Source organism: Hipposideros armiger, unplaced genomic scaffold (assembly GCF_001890085.2).
Source record: "Hipposideros armiger isolate ML-2016 unplaced genomic scaffold, ASM189008v1 scaffold_95, whole genome shotgun sequence".
Classification (NCBI taxonomy): Eukaryota; Metazoa; Chordata; class Mammalia; order Chiroptera; family Hipposideridae; genus Hipposideros; species Hipposideros armiger.
This window is the reverse complement of record NW_017731445.1, coordinates 2,327,732-2,348,200: the sequence shown is the minus strand read 5'-3', so window position 1 is coordinate 2,348,200 and position 20,469 is coordinate 2,327,732. Positions and strand designations below refer to the sequence as shown.

Sequence of the window (20,469 nt, the reverse complement as noted above, 5' to 3'; positions counted from 1 at the left end):
CCATCTGTCTTACAATACATTTCTTAGCTTTTAATATCCCCCAACTGAAATGTCAGTTATAGTCAGTATTTGTTTAGATTTCACACATATTACTCATCTCTCTTCTTCTTGTACCTCAGACATTCCATTGTAGATCTTTGTTTTGTTTTTGTTTTTGTTTTTATAACATCCTTTAAAGTGTCCTTTACTGAAAATCTGATAATGGCGCACTTTTTCAGTCTTCTTTCTTTTAATTCCTTGTTTCTTTCCATTTCATCCTGTGTATTGAAAGATGCTTTGGATTGGTATAGAATTCTAGGCTGAGCATTATTATTATTGCTCAGCACTTTAAAGATATTACTCCAGTATATCCTAGCTTCCATTTTTACTGCTGAGATGTCAGCTGTCGTTCTGTTACTCCTAAAGGGTAATATATAATTTTTCTCTGCTTGTTTTCAGATTTTTCTCTGTCTTTAGTGTCTATAGTATTTTTATGCTCTTTGTGTAGATTTCTTTTGTGTGTTTTTCTTGGGTTCATTGGGCCTCTTGGGGAAAAGCAACCTGTATACTGGGCACTGAATCAATTGTAGAAAGTATCCTGTTGTTACACCTTTAAATATTGTCACTACCAGATTCTCTATTCCCTTCCTTCTTTGAACTCTAACTAGCAATATATATGTTAAAATTTCATATTTTTTTCTTCAGGTCTTTTAAGCTCACTTTTATTTTCCATATTATGTTTATTTTTATGCTGCATTGTGGATAATTTTTTGAGACTATCAGTTTATTAATTCACTCTTCAGCTAAATTTATTTGTTAAATCTGCTAAGTTTTTAATTCAAGTATTATAGTTTCTAGACTCTCTGTGGTATTAAAATATATGTATATATCTGCTTGGTTATATTCTTTATAGTTTTCTGTTCCCTGTATATATCTTTAATTTTTTTTATAATGTAAACATAGTATGTATATTTATTTTATATTGTGTCTGAGAATGCCGATGTCTGAAATTTTTTAGTGTGTTTTGCTGTGGCTGTTGCTGCTCTTGATGTTTATGAAGCATTATTTCCTTGTGTGCTTAAAAATGTTTTATGTTTGTTGCATATTTTTTTGGAAAAATTATTTCTGGGAATTCTTTGAGGATTGTGATAAAGTTAGTTTCCTCTGGACAGAAATTGCTTTCCTCTGCCATGAAGACATGAGTACTAGCAGTTTGAGATCTTTTAATAATAATAATAATAATAAAGGTGACACTAATAGTTTGGGATCTTTTAATTAAAAAAAAAAAGGTGACTGGGTGGCTCAGTTGGTTAGAGTGCGTGCTCTGAACAACAAGGTTGCCAGTTTGACCCCCACATGGGCCACTTTGAGCTGCACCCTCCTTAAAAAAGAAGGATAAAAAAAACCCCCTACACTTAGAAGGTATTATGCTAAGTGAAATAAGTCATACTGAGAAAGACAAATACCATATGATCTCACTTATATGTGGAATCTAAAGAACAAAATAAATGAGAAAACAAAACAGAAATAGACTCATAGATACGGAGAACAAACTGATGGTTACTAGAAGGGTGGAGGTTTGGGAGGATGGGTGACAAAGGTTAAGGGATTAGGAAGTACAAATTGATATTTACAAAATAGTCACGGGGATGTAAAATACACTGTGGGAAATACAGTCAGTAATATTGCGAAAACTATGCAGTGTCAGATGGGTACTAGACTTATCCAGGGGATCACTTCAGAAATTATATAAATGCCTAACCACTATGTTGTATACCTGAAGCTAATATAAAATAATATTGAATGCCAGTTATATTAATATATATACATATATATAATATATATAGTCATATAATGTAAAGTGCAGCATAGGGAATATAGTCAATGGTATTATAACAGCTATGTATGATGTCAGGGGGGTAGTAGACTTGTTGAGATTATCACTTTGTAAAGTGTGTAAATATCTAATCACTATGTTGTTTAGTACACCTGAAACTAATAATAATAGAAAAAGGCTAATGGTTTGTGATCTTTTTAGATTATCTGATTGATTTGGGCTGCAAATCCACATGAGGCAGATTACTTGCCTGCACTTATAGTGACAGTGTAGCTGTTTGGAGGTTACCTATTAGACTCCTTATGTTGGGAAAGTCTGGGCTTTATCTTCTATCCCTATCTATGCACATTTTATGCATATGACCCCATGAATACTTAGACTCAAGTTTATCAGATTTAATAAATGCCCTCAAGGCAGACGCAACTTCTTTGTTTTTGTATTTCTGTGTCCTCACCTTAGATTTGGTACTGATAAAATATCCTTTTTCCTCTTGGATAATTTTCAGAAAGTGTTTTCTATATTTTATCATTTATTCTAGTTCTCAACATTAGAAAGGTTAGTCCAGATACCAAGGCAAATAAATGTATTATTAGAACAAGAAGTCCCACTTCTACCTTTGAATAGTAACTTAGCTGTTATTCCTTGAAGGTAATTTTCTATTTCCTTAAATTCTGGGGTGACAGTTATTTCCTATCAAATTTTCAGATATTATTAACTATTTATTATTTATTTCTTGGACTGTATTGTTGCCAATGTTTAGTATACAAATATTTTAAGGTTAATTACATTTTGTGCCTGTTTTTAAGATTTTTATCTTTGTCTATCATATTTTATCACAGCCCAGTTTCAGCTACATCCCATAAGTTTTGATATATCATATTTTCATCATAATTCAGTTAATGTGTTTCCTAAAATTCACTGAATTGTTTTTCTTTAACCTAAGCAATATTCAGATGCATATTACTTAATTCCAAAACATTTCAGGATATTCAAGTTATCTTTTGGTATTGGCTTCTAGCTCACTTCCACTGTTGTAAGAAAATATACTCTGTTTTTCAATTGTTAAAATCCATCAACACTGGCTTCATAGCCAAGCGTAAGGTTAAATTTGGTAAATAGTCCACATGCGTTTGAAAATAATACATTCTGCAGTTTTTGTGTACAGTATTTTATAGATGCTCAAGTTTTTTAGTCTTATTTTCATGTCTCTCTATTCTTAACTAATTTCTGTCTGTTCTGTCACTTATTGAGAAATGTTGCAGGCAGTTTCTAAGATGGCTGTCAATGATCCTTATCTCCTAGTATTTACACTCTTCTGTAATCCTCTCTCTCCAACTGTGGACAGGACCTCGTGACTCACTTCTAATGAACATAATATGGCAAAAATGGTAGGATGTCATTTCCAAGATTAGATTACAAAAGACTAATGTAACCCTCTTCTGCTTTCTTGCTTGCTCGCTCTGATAGAAGTCAGTTGCTGTGTTTTGAGCTGCCCTATGGAGGGGTCCTTGTGGCAAGGAACTAAAAAAGTCTTTTGGTTAACAACCACAGAGAGACTGAGACCCTAAGTCCAACAGCCTGTGAGGAACTGAATCCTGCCAATGACCAGGTTGGCAGTAGATCGTTGCCCAGCAGAATCTTCAGATAAAATTGCCCTATGAGAGATCTTAAGTCAGAGGACCCAACTGAGACACACCTAGATTCACGATCTACTAAAACTCAGATGATAAATATTTATTATTTCAAGCAGCTAAATCTTGGGGCAATTTGTTATGCAGCAATGGATAGTTAATACAAGAGAGATTTCACTGTAGAGTTGTCTATTTCTTCATTTAATTATGTTATTTATTACAAAAAATTTAAATTTCATTGTAGTAAAATATACATAACATAAATTTGCCTCCTGAATCACTTTAAAATGTGCAGTTCAATACTGTAAAGTGCATTCATATTGTTGTGCAACCAATCTCCAGAACTCCTTTTGTCTTGCAAAACTGAAACTCTTATACCTATTAGAAAATAACTCCCAATTTTCACCTGCCCCCAGCCACCATCATTCTACTTTCTGTCTCTCTGGATTTGACTACTCTTAGTATCTCATGTAAATGGAATCATATAATATTTGTCATCTTGTGAATGACTTATTTCATGTAACATGTCTTCAAGCTTCATTTATGCTGTAGCATGTGTCAATTTCCTTTTCCCATTGTATGTACATACCATATTTTGTTTATCCATTCATCTATCGATGGACACTTAAGTTGCTTCTACATTTTAGCTATTGTGAATATTGCTACAATGACCATGTGTGTACAAATATCATTTTGAGATGCTGCTTTCAATTCTTTTGAGTACACACCCAGAAGAGGAATTGCTAAATTATATGGTAATTTTATCTTTATTTTTTTGAGGAACCATTGTGCTGTTTTTCACAGTAGCTGTACTATTTTACATTCCCACCAACAGTGCACAAGAGTTCCAATTTCTCCACATCCTTGCCAACACTTATTCTTTCCTTTTTTTTTTTAAAATAACAATCCTAATGGCCATGAGGTGAATTCTGTTACTTTTGTGCTATATATATTTTAAAATTATGTTAACAAATGCACAAACATTTAAATTTTTACAAAGAATTGATTGACCCCTTTATGATTATAAAATGTCCATTTTCTCTTTGATAATATTTCTTGCTTTAGAGTGTATTTACTCTGATAATAGTAATGCTACATTAGACTTCTTTTCATTGGTGCTTGCATGTATATATTTTTCTTTTACTTTCAAACTCTGTCTTCATGTTCAATATGCATCAGATAATCAGGTTGAGATATTTTAAAATCTAATATAATAATTTTAGCCTTTTATAATTATAATATTTTGTCCATTTATATTTAATGCAATTACTGATACTTTAAATTTTAATCTACCACTTTCTGTTTCTTCTCAATTTGTCCATTCAGTTTTTAATTTCTGAGTTTTTCATATTATTACTATTTTCATACGTTCTATTTGGTTCTTTTCAAATCTGCTTTGTCTCTTTTTATAGTGTCCTCTTTCATTGTTTTTTTTTTTCCTTTTAACTTTGTTGTTATCTTAGGAGCATGATTATTTTATAATTTCTTAGAGCTTATTACCTCAATTTTTTGTGGGAGAGTACCAATTCCTCTTTGTTTTTTCATTGATTATGCCATATGCTAAGTAGGTTTTTTTTTCCATCATGTGTTTTCTAAGTTTTATGTTGAGCTTATCATCAGCATTTCCTTCTCTTTCCCTTAGAAAATCAATATGAACTGAGTTGAAAATATCTTCTTCCAAATGAAATAGTCTTCAATCAGGACTCTGTGCTGAGCCTTATTATGCCAGGACCAATCCACACATTGATTTATTTGCTTATGATTTCCATACCACGTGGGCAGTCTAAATTAGGATATCACCCTTGTATATTATGCAAATGTGGATTTTTTACATTTAATAGAAAACTTTTTGCCTAACCCCAAGGTCAAGAGCACGTCTCTAAACCAGATTATAGAGCTTTTCTAATCTTCCCTTTACGAAGGGAATAACTATTTCACTTTTTGCAGAGTTTTGGTGCATGCTTCATACTCTACTTGGGCCCTAGACCATGTCTCCTATCCTTGTATGTATATTAGAACTCTAGTCTCTTTCCAATAGGGCCCATATCCTAATTTAATGTCACCTTGTACTGTCCCAGCATTAGCTTTTGTGCTCATTCTGCAGATATACTGTTTTCTTAGAATCTAAGAAGGTTCTTTTTTTTTTTTTTTTAATTAGCTGGGACATCCTGACACCCGTTGGCAGCTCATAGGCAGCTCAGCTCGGGCCCATGTGGGAATCAAACCAGTGACCCTGTTGCTCAGAGATCACACTCTTTTTTTTTAAAAAGATTTTGTTGGGGAATTGGTGAAGGGGAACAACAGACAAGTTGCTGTCCTTCTTCAGTCTAGTTGTGGAGTACGTCGCTTCCCTGGCCCATGTTGGTATTATCATTGCGCTTTTCCCGGGTGAGGCAGATTGGTCACCGGCTACTGTACAGTGGCTCTTGGCAGTTCACGCCAGCTGCCAGCCACTCACATAGCTTTACAGCAGCCCACTGCAGCCTCACTGCAACCTACACCATTGCCAGTGATTCACGAGAGCCCAGCTCCAGGTTGAGCTGTTGTTCACCATCTTAGCTGTAGAGGACACAGCGTCACTGACCCTCATGTGGGATCCAAACAAGGACCCTACTGCTCAGAGCTGGCATCCCAAGCCAGCTCTTAACCAAAGCGCCACTCAGCCAGCCCAGAGCTTGCACTCTTGAGTGAGCTCTTAACCAACTGAGCTGCTTGGCCAGCCCTCTTATTCTTTTTATTAAGCTCAGCCTCATTCATTAATATTTTTAAACCTTTCATTTATCCATTTTTGTATTAGGAAGGAAGATGGAATTAGGAAGGAGAAATCTACATTCAGTTGATGATGATGCTAGAACTGTAAGTCTCATGCCAAAGGGATCCAGATGTCTAATACCGCACATATTTGAAATTCTATTATTTTCAGTGCTAATATTGATGCTATCTAAAGCATATACATTCATATTAAATTCCTAGTCCTTTCTTGCTATTGACTCCTTAAATCTCAGAGAATTTTATCATAAGAATTTCCACCAGAGAGAATTTTGATTGTATATTCATAAAGTTCTGAGCTCAAGCAGATTTTTATACAAAACTGTTAGTGAACTTAGGACAGTGTGTGGCTGAGTCCTTTGTCTATCTTCCTTTCCAAAAAGTAATTTCTGTCTTGGCTATCATAGTCATTAAACCTGTTCACAATTATTTCATCTCTTTCTTCTTTGAAGCAGGAGATTGTCATTCTCCTCCCTCCTAAATTTAGATATTTTGAATATGATTTGCTTTGGCCAATGAAATGTGAGTGGATGATAGCTTCCTGTTGGAAGCTTTGTGCTTCATCACATTCTCTTTTCCCTCTCTTATAGGAACTGACAGTATTCCAGATAGTGTTGCATCTTTAGCCTAGGTACCTGAATGAGAATTATGTAGAGCAGAGTTTTTATCTGACTTAAAGTTGACACAAGGTCTGAGTGAGAAATAAACTTTCATTATCTGAGATTTCAGGGTTGTTTGTTACTGCAGCATAACTTAGCCTTTCCTGATTGATTCAAGAGTAAGCGGGGGAAGCTTATTTTTCATTGTATATCCCATATCTTAGCATAAGGCCTGGCACAGTAAGTGTTTATGAATTGTTGAGTCAAATATTAGAATCAGAGCCTTCTAATCCCTGTGGTAATGGTGCAATAATGGGGACTCTGATTTTCTATGATGTTTGTTCTTGAATCCTCAATATATTCCACCTATATTTCTAGCTGGAGGGAAAAAGAAATACATTTGACTTAGTCTCAAATAGAAATCATTTTGTTTGGTACAAAGCCTATTGGGAAAAGAAATGCAAAAGACTTCTTATTTTTCCAGTGGGTAACCAACTGCATTTCCTATTAACACTAGATATTTTGTTGGCCTGTGAGAAATGGAACAAGGTACAAACTAAGAGAAGAGGCAAAGTTTGTACGTTTTTGTTTATTAGTTCAAAAGAATTGGGAAAGAAACATCTGATTGCAGAATTGTGTACTTGGGAAAGATTTTGGCATTCATTTAATCTATCCCATTTCCTACAAGTGACCTATCTAGACAAAAAGATGTTTTATTCTCAGAGGCTCTGAGGCCATTCTTGTTCTATGAAGATGATCAGATCTACCAAGAGAGAGCCGTATTCTCATGGTCAGATATATTTTATAGATTTTTCAAACCAGTGAAGATGTCGTATTATTTATTGTCCAAACAACAGAGACATTTGAGAATGAAAGGGGCACCATTACCAATTATACTTGGACAAGTAGCATAAACTGATATTTGCCGTAGAAATAGCAATACTTACGAATGCCAACTACACAACATATAACCAAGGCATTATATCCTTTGTTCTGAGAGGAGCCAGCTGATTGAAAGACCAAAAATCTAAGGGAAGGACATTTTATTCCTAATTAGACATGTCAATGGGTAACATCATTTTCCCATTAGCTCATTATCACTGTACTTTCTTTAGATATACCTAGCGAAGTCTTTGATACCTTTGTACAAATGCATGAACTATTTGCATGGCCTCGAAGGTCTATTCCTCCCCCGCAATCCCTCATCCCAAGACCCATATTAAATGTTATTTCCTTTGGAAAGGCTTCTCTAACGTCCCTGGATGTACCTAGTCTGGCAACTGGGTTCCCCCAGCACAGTGTAGACGCTTCTACAGTGCACTTAGCACATTATATTCTAACTCTCCATTTATGTCTGCCTTCCCTCATGGGCAAAAACCATATCTGATTTTCTATTGTGTCTAAGAAAAACTTTTTTTTTTTTGCCCAAAAGTAACTGCTTAGTAAATTATTGAAAGAATGAACCCAGAGAAGTACTTTAGAAAAAGATTACAAGGTGTAATCTTTCCCAGCTTGAGCATGAGATAAAAGAAAGGAAAATGAACTAGTAAACCAGCTGTTCCTTGATTCATAAGGGAATAAGTAGAGAGTGATTGTGAGTTGGGGGCAAGGGCAAAAACAAAACAGAGTTCCTTCATTTTAATTACATTTGGATGTGGTACCATTTCTGGATGGAACTCACAAAGTTGTAACTGCTAGAAGCTGAGTGTTTATTACTAAAGGGAAAACAAGGTAATATAGTAATCTTTAAGGGGTTTTGAAAAGACGTTTGTGGTATAGCTTCTAGGAATGAAGCTCAATGTACATCATATCCCCCAAGTGGTAATTATAGAAATTAGAGATGTGGAGAGCTCATCTGGTCAACCCTCCCAGCATGACATGGATTTTGATGTAGCTCCTGTCGTTTCCCAGGAGTGGGCAGAGCTCTTAGCAGAGCAGAGCAAACTGCTTTGGATAAGGCAGATACTTGTCTGCTAATGTAAAATGGTCTTGGTGAGGGATTGGGAATTAACCAATGTTAAATTAGCAGTCGAGTTCTCCAAACTAGGCGTTGAGACTAAAGCCTGAACTAGTGAGAAGGCATATAAATTTATGTAAAGGGGAACACCCTCTCTTCTCAGCAGGAGGCACACTTGCCTTTTGAAGCTGTTTTGCAGGATTTGAGGAGTTGATCTCACTGAGGCAGGACAGGGCAATCCTCCTCAGAGTCAGAAGCAATGCTGTCTGTGAAAAATAGCATGGGGCACAGAGACTTGTGGGGTTACTTCGGGTTCTAATTCTGGGCTGACGTTTTGAGTTTGTTAGATGCACTGAACATCTGCGTTTCTCCAAAGGGTAGTTTTCATCGCACTAGGTTGTAGGGAGGAGTACCAGTGACATGGGAGGTGGCAGCAGAAGGAGATGGGGCAGACAGGGCATCATACATCTCTCTGTGCACTGAATCTGCCTCAGCCCCACCATCCTCCCACTCTATTTCTTCAGCAAATACATCATGAGCCTCCATTAAAGCTCATGGTCCTGTGCTTAGCAGTGCAGAACTAATAAGAATGACAGCTTTGGCTGTCAAGATCTCACAGTCTCCTGGGGAAGACAGCTATAAACAGATAGTCATCATTAATTGCGATAGGTATGTTATTGGAAAAGTGTGTAGGAGGTCATGGGCATATGGAAGAGGAAGTTGCTCATTGTGTGCGGTTATAATTATGGAGGAATTGCAGTTCGGGGGAGGCTTTACATATGGCTCCTCATTATAAAACCTATTCCTCTTGATGTGGCATTCTGGGGTCTCTAATACTGTTTCGTAGTCAGCTTGGGCTGCTATAACAAAATGTTATACTATAGACTGAGTAGCTTATAAACAACAGACATTTACTTCTCAGAGTTCTGGAGGCTGGGAAGTCCAGGATCATGGCACCAGCAGATATGGTGCTTGGCAAGGGCTTCCTGGATCATAGACGGGCATCTTTCCCCTGTGTCTGCACATGGCAAAAGGGCAAAGGGTATCTCTGTGGTCTCTTAAAAGTGTACTAGCTAATTAATGATGGCTCTGTCCTCATGACCCAATCATCTCTCAGTGCCCTACCTCCTAATGCTACCACTTTGGGTATTAGGTCTTCAATACATGAATTTTGAGGGTACATAAACATCTAATCTATAACAATGTGTCTCTATTAGTCCAATTTCACCACCCATCATGCTTGACACCCTCTCTCTTCTCCATCCAATTTGCATTATTCTCAGTTTTATCCTCTTTGTTCCCCAGCTAGGATGCTCCACTTCTCTCTACTAATCTGAATTTTCTCTGTCAAAGATCAGCTGTCACACCTCTTCCATGAAGCCTCCTCTGATTATTCCAACCCACCATGGTCTTCCCATTCTGGACTCACTGTTTGGAATTCTACTTTGATACTTGGTTTTATCCTACATTGTAACGTCTCTTATATTGTTACATAGCTCTTCTATTATTGATTTAATACCACACTTTTCTTCTCAATTAAAATTAAAGGCATTAAATGGTAGAATCTGTTATCTAATATTCCATATAGGCTACAGTGCAGTACTCAATAAATGTTGAATGAATGAATGGAAAATATAGGCATTTTGTCTCTTTGGGGAGATTTAGGATAAAACTGTCCTTTTTCTTAGCACCAGATTAAATATGGAGAACCTTCTCTTCCCAGGGCTACTAATTGGGTAATGGTATTTTTTCCTGAAGGCTATCCATCCACCAAATACAGTCATCCATTCACCAAATACTGGAGTGTTTACTATGAACCACTACTTAGTGCCAGAGAAACTGAAATGAATGCACCCCAGGGACTGACAGTTTACATAGGAAAGCCAGCAAATATAGGGTTAAGTGGAAGAAAGTGTTAAAACGGTTCTGCCTGTGAAGGTAAGGGCACAGAGCACTGAACTGAAAGTTGTTTCTATCACAAGGGTAGGTCATGAGTTCATGAGGCAGGGCATGCTTGAGCTCTTCAGGTGTCCACCAATGAATGATGTGGTTGGAGTGGGGACTTTGAGGGGCAAGAAGCAATGTGAGCAAAGGAGTAGCCATAGTGCTCAAAGCAGCCCAGTGTTATCACACCCCACAATTTTTAGACAGGGTTTCCGAAGTCCTGAACACCAGCTGGTGTTTTAGTTTGTCTTGCTTTGGCCCAAGATGGCCCCTGTGTGCATTCCTGATCTGATTCTGTTGTGACCTTGCATATTTAAACATGTCTTTATTCTACCATAGCAGATGATTTGATTGATACTTTGGCAGGAGATAAGAGCCTTTGGCTGGAAGTAATGTTCCCTCGGAATTCGGAAGGCATTTTCCAATTATTTCTAGCTTTTCGTGTGGCTGGAGTTAGATGCCATTTCTGATTCTTGATATTTTATGTGTGATCTTTTTCTCCCCTTACTGGCATCAGAATTTTATAGGATCCTCTTTTTGTTTCCTGGTATCAATGATGATGTACCATGATAAGTTTTGTTAGTGTTCTTTTTAATTGACTTTACATTTAAAAAATTAATTTTTAAAGTGCTTAATAGGCCCTTTAAAAATGGAGATTAATGTTCTTGTTTCTTCAATAATTTCCTTCTCTCTATTTTCTCCCTTCTTTCTTTTTGGAGTTTCCACTGGATAGATGTTTAATCTTCTGAACCACTTCCCTAATTTTAGGTCTTCTCGCCTATGACCCACCTGTTTGATGATTTGTTCTACTTTCTGGGTTTTTTTAACTTTGTCTTTTTATCATTTTACTACATACTTTCTTTCTGTGACCATATTTTGATTTTCTATTTGTTATTTCTTGCTTTTAATTCTTTTTAATAGCATCCCATTATTGTTTCATTGATGCAAAATGTTGTCTTATTTTTCTGAGAATAATAGTTACAATTCTCTTGTAGGCTCTTTCTTTTCTCCAAGTACCTTTTGTCTTTTTCTATTTTTGTTTCCTGCTCTCTCTCCCATTTTAAGAGGTTTTCCTTCAATATCAGCCATCCCTGGATGCATGTACATGGCCTCATATGGGAAGCTAAAGAGATGGATCTGTGCATGGGCAGGGCTGATTGATGGGTGGGCAGCATTATAAGGTGATCAGTTAGCCATCCAGTACTTTTCCTGGTAAATTGCTTGAAAATATCAGTGGGTGTTTTTCCTTAAGCTAGGGTTTCAGCAATCTGAAAACCTAGCAGGAGAAAGAAGGGAGTGCAGAGCTCACCATATTATATGGAGACTTACAGTTAATCTTGTTTTCAGCATGGTATTCCACTCTTTTCTGTGCCTGATGTGCTGAACTCTGGAGCCCCTCATGTTCATACTCTCTAGTAAACCTCTCAATTCCTCTGAGCTCGGGGCAGGGAAGGTACCTGGTGACCACCAGCTTCTCATACAGACTAATCCCTTCCCACCCCAATGTCTTCTGAGGCTCCCGTGCCCCTAATTCCGGAGCCTTTACAAATTTTTGCACCTTAATCAGTTTCTCCCTCAACAAACTTTCTCATGCTGTGTTACTACTTGTATATTATTTTGTATCTCCCAATTTTTTTGAAGTACTATCATTTACTATATAGTCCTAGTCCCATTTTCTTTATAACTTATGGGTTTTCTTTTTCCTGAACTATCTTTTTGAGATTTTTCTAAATAGAATTGAGGCAACCCTGTATATTCAATCTACTATATGCAACTGATAGTCCCTTTCCTTATATTGGACCTTCGATTTCTCCTATTGACTGTCTTGGAAAGCTCCCCTCACCCTTATCTTCCATCCCACACCTAGTGCTGTGGTATAAGGTCGTCAGATTTAGCAAATAAAAATGCAGGATGCCCAGTTAAATTTGAACTTTAGGTAAACAAATATGTATAGAACATACCTAAACTCAACAATAATATTCATTATTTTTCAGAATTTGAATTTATCTGGTCATCCTACATTTTCTTTGGTAACCATACTGGGGTAGAAACTTCTCACCCTAGTTCCGACTTTGAAGAACCTAACTCATAATGTCTAAGCACTTAGCTTGCACCTAAGTGGCCCTTTCTCATTCTCTTACCTCCATAAGAGAGTAGTGCTAGAATTTACCTTGGTTCATGGTTCAGGGTCTTTACACCCTGCCAAAACAAGTTGAGTAAAATGTCTGCTCTTTACATTTTGCTTATGCTAAGCTAAAGAGTTTGAATTTTATCCTTAAAGCTTCGGAGAATTGCCAGATATTTTTACCAGTGAAGTGACATCAGAGTTGAATTTAAAAAACATATATGCTATAGCATAGAGGGTGTCAAGCCTGGGGGCAGGGAGACCTTTGGGCAACTGCCTGTAGTGAGTAATTCAAGCAAGAAAGTGTGGCATCCTGAGCCAGGGCAGGACATGTGAGAATGGAATATAAAGGAGGTAGGAACTCCTGGCCTGGGAAACTGAAAGCTCTGGAGAAGGAAAGGGAGGTGTTGAAGATGTTTGCTGAGTTTCTGGGTTAGGCAAATGATGGTGAGTAGAGCCTTTCACCAAGAAAAGAAATTCAGGAGAACAGATTTTGGGGAGGAGATTCCCATTAGTTCTTTCCTAAATGGTTCTCAGTTACACAGTGGGAGGGGGATGTTCTTCCGGGAATCATGAATGTGTTTGGCCTTGTCCCAAACTCCAGCAAAAAGAAACGATGAGGATGTATCCAGCTTACTGAAGTCGTTTGCAAACATTTGCTCCTAAGCTGGCTGGAAGCTCAGCTGATGGAGGAAGGCTTTCCATTTTCCCAGCACAAGCAAGAGAGGACCTTCTCCTGTGATAGTCCTGTCCTTTCTATCAGGAGGTGATGGCTGGTGGCAATTGTCAGCTCAGCAGTACGGGAAGTAGTCTGTCCTCATTTTCCTTCAGCCCATGACCACAAACAAGAATGACAGGGGCTGTTCTGTGCGCAACCCGAGCTGAAACCTGTTAGAATCAGAGAGGACTAACTCTTCAGAGACCATTTTCTTGCCACTTCCAAGACTTCTCCTTCACTTTCTTAATTTTCTGATTATATTTTTTGCATCCAGCTCTCTTCCTGCTCTAAATCATCTGCTTGGAATAATTATGTCACGAATAGTCTGTCAGTGGCAGTCGGAACATGTGGCTTCCAGAGGCGTTGAGGATAATATGGATTCCTCTATTGGTGTCATTTTTTGGGGCTCACACCAGATCTTAGTATGGAATTGACTTGGTTGCAAGTTGAACATTAACTTCAGTGTCAGTTCTTAGCCCAGTTAATAGTCAAGTCAATGAAGGCAACTGCTATCTCCGTTAAACTAATGAGGCAGGAGAAAGGACAGAAGGATGGCAGGTGAGGCCAGTCCTTCATCCCTCTGAATGGCTGTGTTTCCCAGGCAACTTCTCCCATGACATGGCAGTGTTTTGTCTCTCAGCATTTTCCTTGGTCCTGTGTTTCCTCCGCCAGACTGAGTGGCCTCTCTTTGTTTTCTCAAAGTGTGTAGGAAGAACTCAAACAGTCCTCATTGCAATTCCAGGCATGGCTTCTCTATCAATCCCTATTGCTGTCGATTTAATTTCTTTTTGAAAAAGTTGTATAGAATTGAAAACAGTTTTACATGTGAAATGACCAGCACAAAGCATTAAATTGCTATACTTCCTGGGAAGAGGAGGTGGATGTTGACAGATATATTTTTTTAAATGGGGGTAGGGAGAAGGCGGAATTGAAACTCAGATCTCCAGCTAATAATGTTAATGAGTCCATAAGAGAAGTAGAAAAGGGGTTTGCAAACCTAGCAGCACCATGAATTCAAACAAGCATTGCGGTACCTAAGTTGGCCTTATTGGATCAATTGTCTAACTTAGGTCGAAGGACAAGGAACTAATAGGTAATCAACAGAATAGGGTTTTTTAATGGATAGCCTAGAGTTCAGGACTTCAGTGGAAGGAGAGGGAACACAACACCTTAGCTTATAGGAAGAAACATTCATCAGTTAACGTGAGCTTGCTGTTGGTTTGTTTATTAACTAGCCAATCTTTCAGGAGGTAATCATGGAATATGATGAACTGAATTTAGTGTTCAAATTCTTTCTCTCCTAATGCACACAGACACATACATGTGGACACCGTGTGCACACACACACACACACACACACACACACACACACACACACACACTCTTACATACTCTCTCCAGCACGGCCTGAAGCTGGTTCACTAGTTTTCAAGAAGAACTATTATGCAGTATTATGCAGTGGTTAGGAATCTGGGCTCTGGAGTAAAAAGGCCAAGAGTTCTGCTCCAGATCTGTAAGTTGCTAAAGGGTTTGGGGGAAATTGTCTCTGAGCCTCAGTGTACTCCTCTGAAAAGTGGGGATGATTAAAAGAGCAAGAGGCACTCAGGCTGGTGCCTGGCACACTCTACCTACCATGTTGTTATTATTTGGGGAGGCCAGCCTGCAAAGATCGTGTCCTTCCCATTTCTTCAGTTCTCCAATTGAAGCACAACACACACATCCCACTTCCTTTGTTTCCTCATGGGAAGTGCTCCCTAAATCTTTGCCTCCCTGTTTTCTGTTGCTTGCCGGGCATAAAGTCTCTTGGCTCTGAGTGTGCTGAGAAGGCTTGATTATATGCCAGGCTATGAGGAGGATGCCCCTTGAGGACTGTCAGAGACGCTAATGAGATCTCTGTTTAACCATGACTGTGAGCTCTCCTGGCAATCTGGGGAAGAGGTGAAACACCTTGCACGACAATTAGCTTTTCACAGCCATTAGCTATTTGTAGTCATTAGCACCACCATAGAAACACTGCAAATGCCACTCAAGAGGCAAATACCACTGTGAATTGGAAAGGCCTTCTGAGAAGCATCAGCCCCAAGCACGTCAGAGTGTGAGACTGTGAGACCTCCTGTTCCTGCCTACTTCGGTACATGGGATGTGTGACCCAAAGTGCCTCGTTCCTTCCCATCATGCTTTGAAAAACATCTGCATCAAGCCCATTATTTGTTTCAGTGAAATGTAATTCTTTCAGAAGGAAAGTCCCAAAGATGTAGTACATAATAAAGCAATTCTGAATTCCTTCACAGACCAGGAAACCTAAAATGGGTTGGAAAGAGTGGTGTATGAATTATTGAAATGTGAATTGAATGAAAGCCCAGTGCAGCTCAGTGATTTAGACCCAAAGCTGTTCATAGCAACGCTGCTAAATACTGGAACCATTTGTATCTCTAACAGTAGAGATTGATTAAATAGTCGTACTACACCCATTACATGAAATACAACACAGCCTTTAAAAATAATTGCCTGAAATTTACAGTTAGGTGACATTAAAAGGTTGCAAAACAGTATTAAGATGATTTTTAAAAAATGATACACACCTTTGAAAATATCAGCAGTGGTTGCTCTTGGGTATTGGGACTGGGAATGGACAGCTATAAATTTTTATTCTTTTGCTGTTATGTTTTGTATTGTTTTTCTAAAATAACTATGTGTACATGTGTGATCCTTTTGAGTTAGCGAGAAACAGAGAAAAAGAAACCAGAGTGAGAAAGTAGATCCTGTATAGCTAAGTGGATTTAACATAAATGCAAAATCTTAAAGTAAATATTTTATTAAAGTTTAACATATATACAGAAAAAAGGCACAAATAATAAGTTCATAGTTTGATGTCTTCTACAGAGTGCATAAACCCAGATGTATGTAGATGGTTCTGCTTGAGGTGCCACAACCACGTGTCTGGATGGTGATCAATTACAGTAGGAAGTCAGCTAGCAAGGGTCAGTGATCCAAGCTAGCAAATTGGAAGCCCATGATGTTAACTCTGGAAGGAAACGTGGTAAATCCCCATTTATAGATGTAATAACTGAGTAAGAGTAACTTGAATCCTACAGCTACTAAGTGGAGGTGAGATTCATTCCCAGTCAGGCTCTGGAATCAATGTCTCTCCAAGAAGAAACAATACATCTGGGACAATCAGCAGCAGACCTAAAGGCTTGACGACTGGGCTTCGAGAGAAAAATGTGTAAGGGAGGGCAGGAAAGCTCATATGTTAGGAAAGAGGGATGGAAAAATAACAGTTCCTGGAAATTTCTACAAAAGGCAGACCAATGGGAAAAGTAATATCTATACTTTTGGTATCTTTGTGCTTATGGTCCATGTGGAACTGAAAGGTGCCCTTGAGGCTGATGGACCAGAGATGCTGAGCATAAGAGCTCTGGCCTTGCTCGGAAGTCATGATCAGCTAAGAAAGAAAACGGGATCTAATTTGTATTTTCTTTATATTTGCTGATTTGTAGGGAATTGAAACACTACTCACCAGCCACCTAGAAAAGTCACCCCCCAAATCTTCACCCACTTGCTTTCCCCGTGAAATTACTGTTCTGGGTGGACCATGAAAGGAGTGCACTCCAGGCAAGGAATGACCCTTGTGCAGAGTGGACAAGAATATGGAGTAAATGTGGAGGACCTTGGGTGATGACAGCAGAAAGTCACCTCTCAAAATAAAGTCAGCTGGGGAGGACCAAATTTAGAAATCTTCATGGACAACATTTTGTTAAAGACATGTGCCTAGGGACTTGGTTTTCCTAATTAACTTAGTGGTAGCATTCAGGGTGATATGTATACGCAGTGATATGCAAAGAGGGCTTGATATTGTATCTGCAAATACCTCTATTTAGGTTGTAACATCCTGTTTTGTCACTGTAAGTTTTTGGGTTTTTTTCTTCACTTTTTTAGATAAGTATATATTGTTAGTTAAGCCATGATTCAGGATCTCAGGGTGGGATGTATCCAGGTCCCCCTTTACCTACCTTCCTGGAAGAAGGATGGAGGACAGAGGAGAGGTGAGGTGGTGCCAGTTTACATCTTCCAGGAAATGTGCCTTCTGCTCTGCGATCATCCCAGGCCAACACCCAGGATGTGGGGCAGAGGGATTTGTACACATGCCAGTAACATTTGCACACAGAGACATCACCCCCTTTAGCAGTCATTGCCTTCTCACAGTGATGGAAGTCCAAGTAGTTCTGCCAACAGTTCCTGGTCTGCTTCTGGTTGGGGAAGTGACTGTCAAAAGTGGCAGTCTGGTAATTCTTGATTTTAGTCTTGATATCTTCTGTCATGTTGCTGATTCCTCATTCTTGGGGAAGCTAGCGTCCGGTTCCTCACTGTAAGCTTTTCAAGGATAGGTGCTGTGTGGTTGTTCATCTCTTCATCCTCAATGCATTACAGTGTGCCTGGCAGCTAAGAGATATAAGCATTAAATAAATGCTTACTAAAGGTATAAAACACATGTCCTAGATTTTCTAAGGCAAAACCAATTTAAATATTCTATTGATTATGCATGCTGATTTAAGTTCAGAAACATTGATCACCAGAGAAATAGGTATAAATGTGGCTGATGGGAATTGCTGAGAATTCTTAGGAGAGATTTCTTAGCAGTAGCCATAATAGCAGTCATTTTTTACAGTCTTCTAAATCATTCTTTGGCCCCTGTAAAGGTAGGAACAGACAGAAATGACAATGTCCCTGGCAGTGAGGGAAGCAAGTATTTAATAGAACCTAAAATTGGATCTTGATCTTCATGATTCAGCAACTACAGAAGTTTGCATCAGTTAAACACCTTTTTCAAGAGGCATTTACTGGAGTCTTACTAAGTACCAGGATCACATTCAATGCTAAGAATACAAAAATCAATAAGATAGAATCCACAGACACGTGTTGTAATTTATCTACTTCAAGTTGGAGAATGTTTCATCACATGTGTTTGGCTGCAAGTAACAGGAAAGAAAAAATGTCTAAAACAATAGAAAACTCTATCTCACAAATCATGAAAGTCTACAGCGGTTCTCAACCTGTGGGTCACGACCCCTTTGGAGGTCAAATAACCCTTTCACAGGGGTCGCCTAAGACCATTGGAAAACAAAAAGATATTTACATGACGATTCATAACAGTAGCAAAATTACAGTTATAGAGTAGCAACGAAAATAATTTTATGGTTAGGGGTCACCACAACATGAGGAACTGTATTAAGGGGTTGCAGCATTAGGACGGTTGAGAACCGCTGATCTAGAAGAAAATGTTTCCAGATTTGTTCACCAATCCAGTGATATTATCAAAAATCCCATGCTCTGTCTTGTTAACTATTTTATCCTTTGTCCTTTGGCTTGTTGCCTCATGATCACAAAATGGTTGCTGTAGTTCCAAGTACTATGTTCTCACACAATTCAAGTCAGGCAGGAAGGAACTTGTTTTTCTTCGTAACAGTATCTGTATAAGAACTTCCAAACCTGTCAAGAATTTTTATAAAAATGTATTTGAGCCAAGCGGAGGATACACCTGAAAGCAAGATCTCAACAGACTGAGAAAAATGCTTCCTAGAATGACACTTAGCAGTTTCTTTTACGCATTTAGAATTAAGAAGGGAAATAAGGAAGATTAAATGAAGGTAGGAGAAAGCAAGGAGGGGATTGGATTACAGGATAGTTAACAAGATTATGTGCTCCCATGAGGGAGTCTGAAAAACAGGATTATTCTGGAATTTCAAAGGTGTGTTAACCTAGATGCACAAGAACAGTGGACAGGGCTGGTTTAAGGCAAAGATGCCTTTTACTAAAGAAGTTACATGCTCAGGGAGTGACTACCCACCGTGACCTGCCCAGTAAGGAATGTATGGTCAGATCATCCTGTGAGGGTACTTTCCTAGACCCCCCTTTTCATCCACAACAGGAAACAAAAATCTGAAAAGAACCCATCAACACATTGCCCCGTTGGTTTCATTGGTCGGAACCGGGTCATGTGCCTACTCCCAAGTTAATCATGTGGAAAGGGGAATGGGCTTGCCATGCTTCGTTTAAGCCAATTAAGCTTCATTCTCTCAGGCCTGAGGAAGAGTTCCTCTTCCTTGAGCATGTTGCCATGCCCTAGAAACAAGGAGCCTATAACCTAAAGAAGATGTAAAAAGGAGAAGGTAAGCAATGATGTTTGCCACTGCATTAAGCATAGTGTGGTGCTAGTCAATGTACCTATTTTCTTCAGCTCCAAATCCCTTCCTAGAAAGGATAAGGCTACGTACTAGAAAACCCTGGCATTTCACTGACGCTGAGCTGGCCTTGACCGCTTGAGGGCAGGGAGTAAAAGAAGGTGTCAGGGTCGGCGTTCACCCTATCCTTGAGCTCTCATAACCTTAAACTTTCACAGTTCAAACGAACTTTAAAAACCACAGCTTGTGGATGTGTGTGGGAGTTTGGAATGCTGGAGAAGAAGGGTGAGAGTCAAGTCAACAGAGATTTGAAATGGATTTCCTTCCTCAAACATAGCACTCTTGTCAGGACTCAGCTCCAGCGGCTTCTCCTGAAGGAGGAGGATGCTTTGGGGAAGGCCAGGATGGTCCAGCCACAGGGGCAGTCATTGTTGTTTCAGAGGAAGAACAACTATACTTTACTCCCTGAAGAGCCCAGGGTTCTACTTTCAGGATGTACATAAAAGATAAAGGGTGGTCTGAGTCTGGGGAAGAAGTTAAGAAACTAATTAGAGGGGGCGGCCGGCTAGCTCAGTTGCTTAGATCACAACACCATGTTTGTCAGTTCGATCCGCACATGGGCCGCTGAGCTGCACCCTCCACAACTAGATTGAAACAACTACTCGACCTGGAGTTGATGGGTCCTGGAAAATCTGTTCCCAAATAAAAAAAATTTTTTTTAAGTTAAA

The 20,469-nt window shown here is 38.6% G+C and overlaps 1 protein-coding gene across 4 annotated transcripts in view; it reads right to left on the bottom strand.

The window, feature by feature from the left end:
- Window positions 1-16,300: 16,300 nt before the first annotated feature.
- LOC109384499 (cytochrome c oxidase subunit 6B1-like) overlaps window positions 16,301-20,469 on the bottom strand; it is a 57,812-nt gene continuing 53,643 nt past the window's right edge. For 2 of the 4 annotated variants that reach the window (XM_019645908.1, XM_019645906.1), the window contains exon 2: window positions 16,315-18,002. In XM_019645908.1, the coding sequence (XP_019501453.1) occupies window positions 17,537-17,881 (345 nt within the window). In that variant the 5' untranslated portion in view covers window positions 17,882-18,002 and the 3' untranslated portion in view covers window positions 16,315-17,536. Of the gene's footprint in view, window positions 18,669-20,469 lie in introns of those variants that run through there. The other 2 variants (XM_019645909.1, XM_019645907.1) reach the window with 2 other exon arrangements.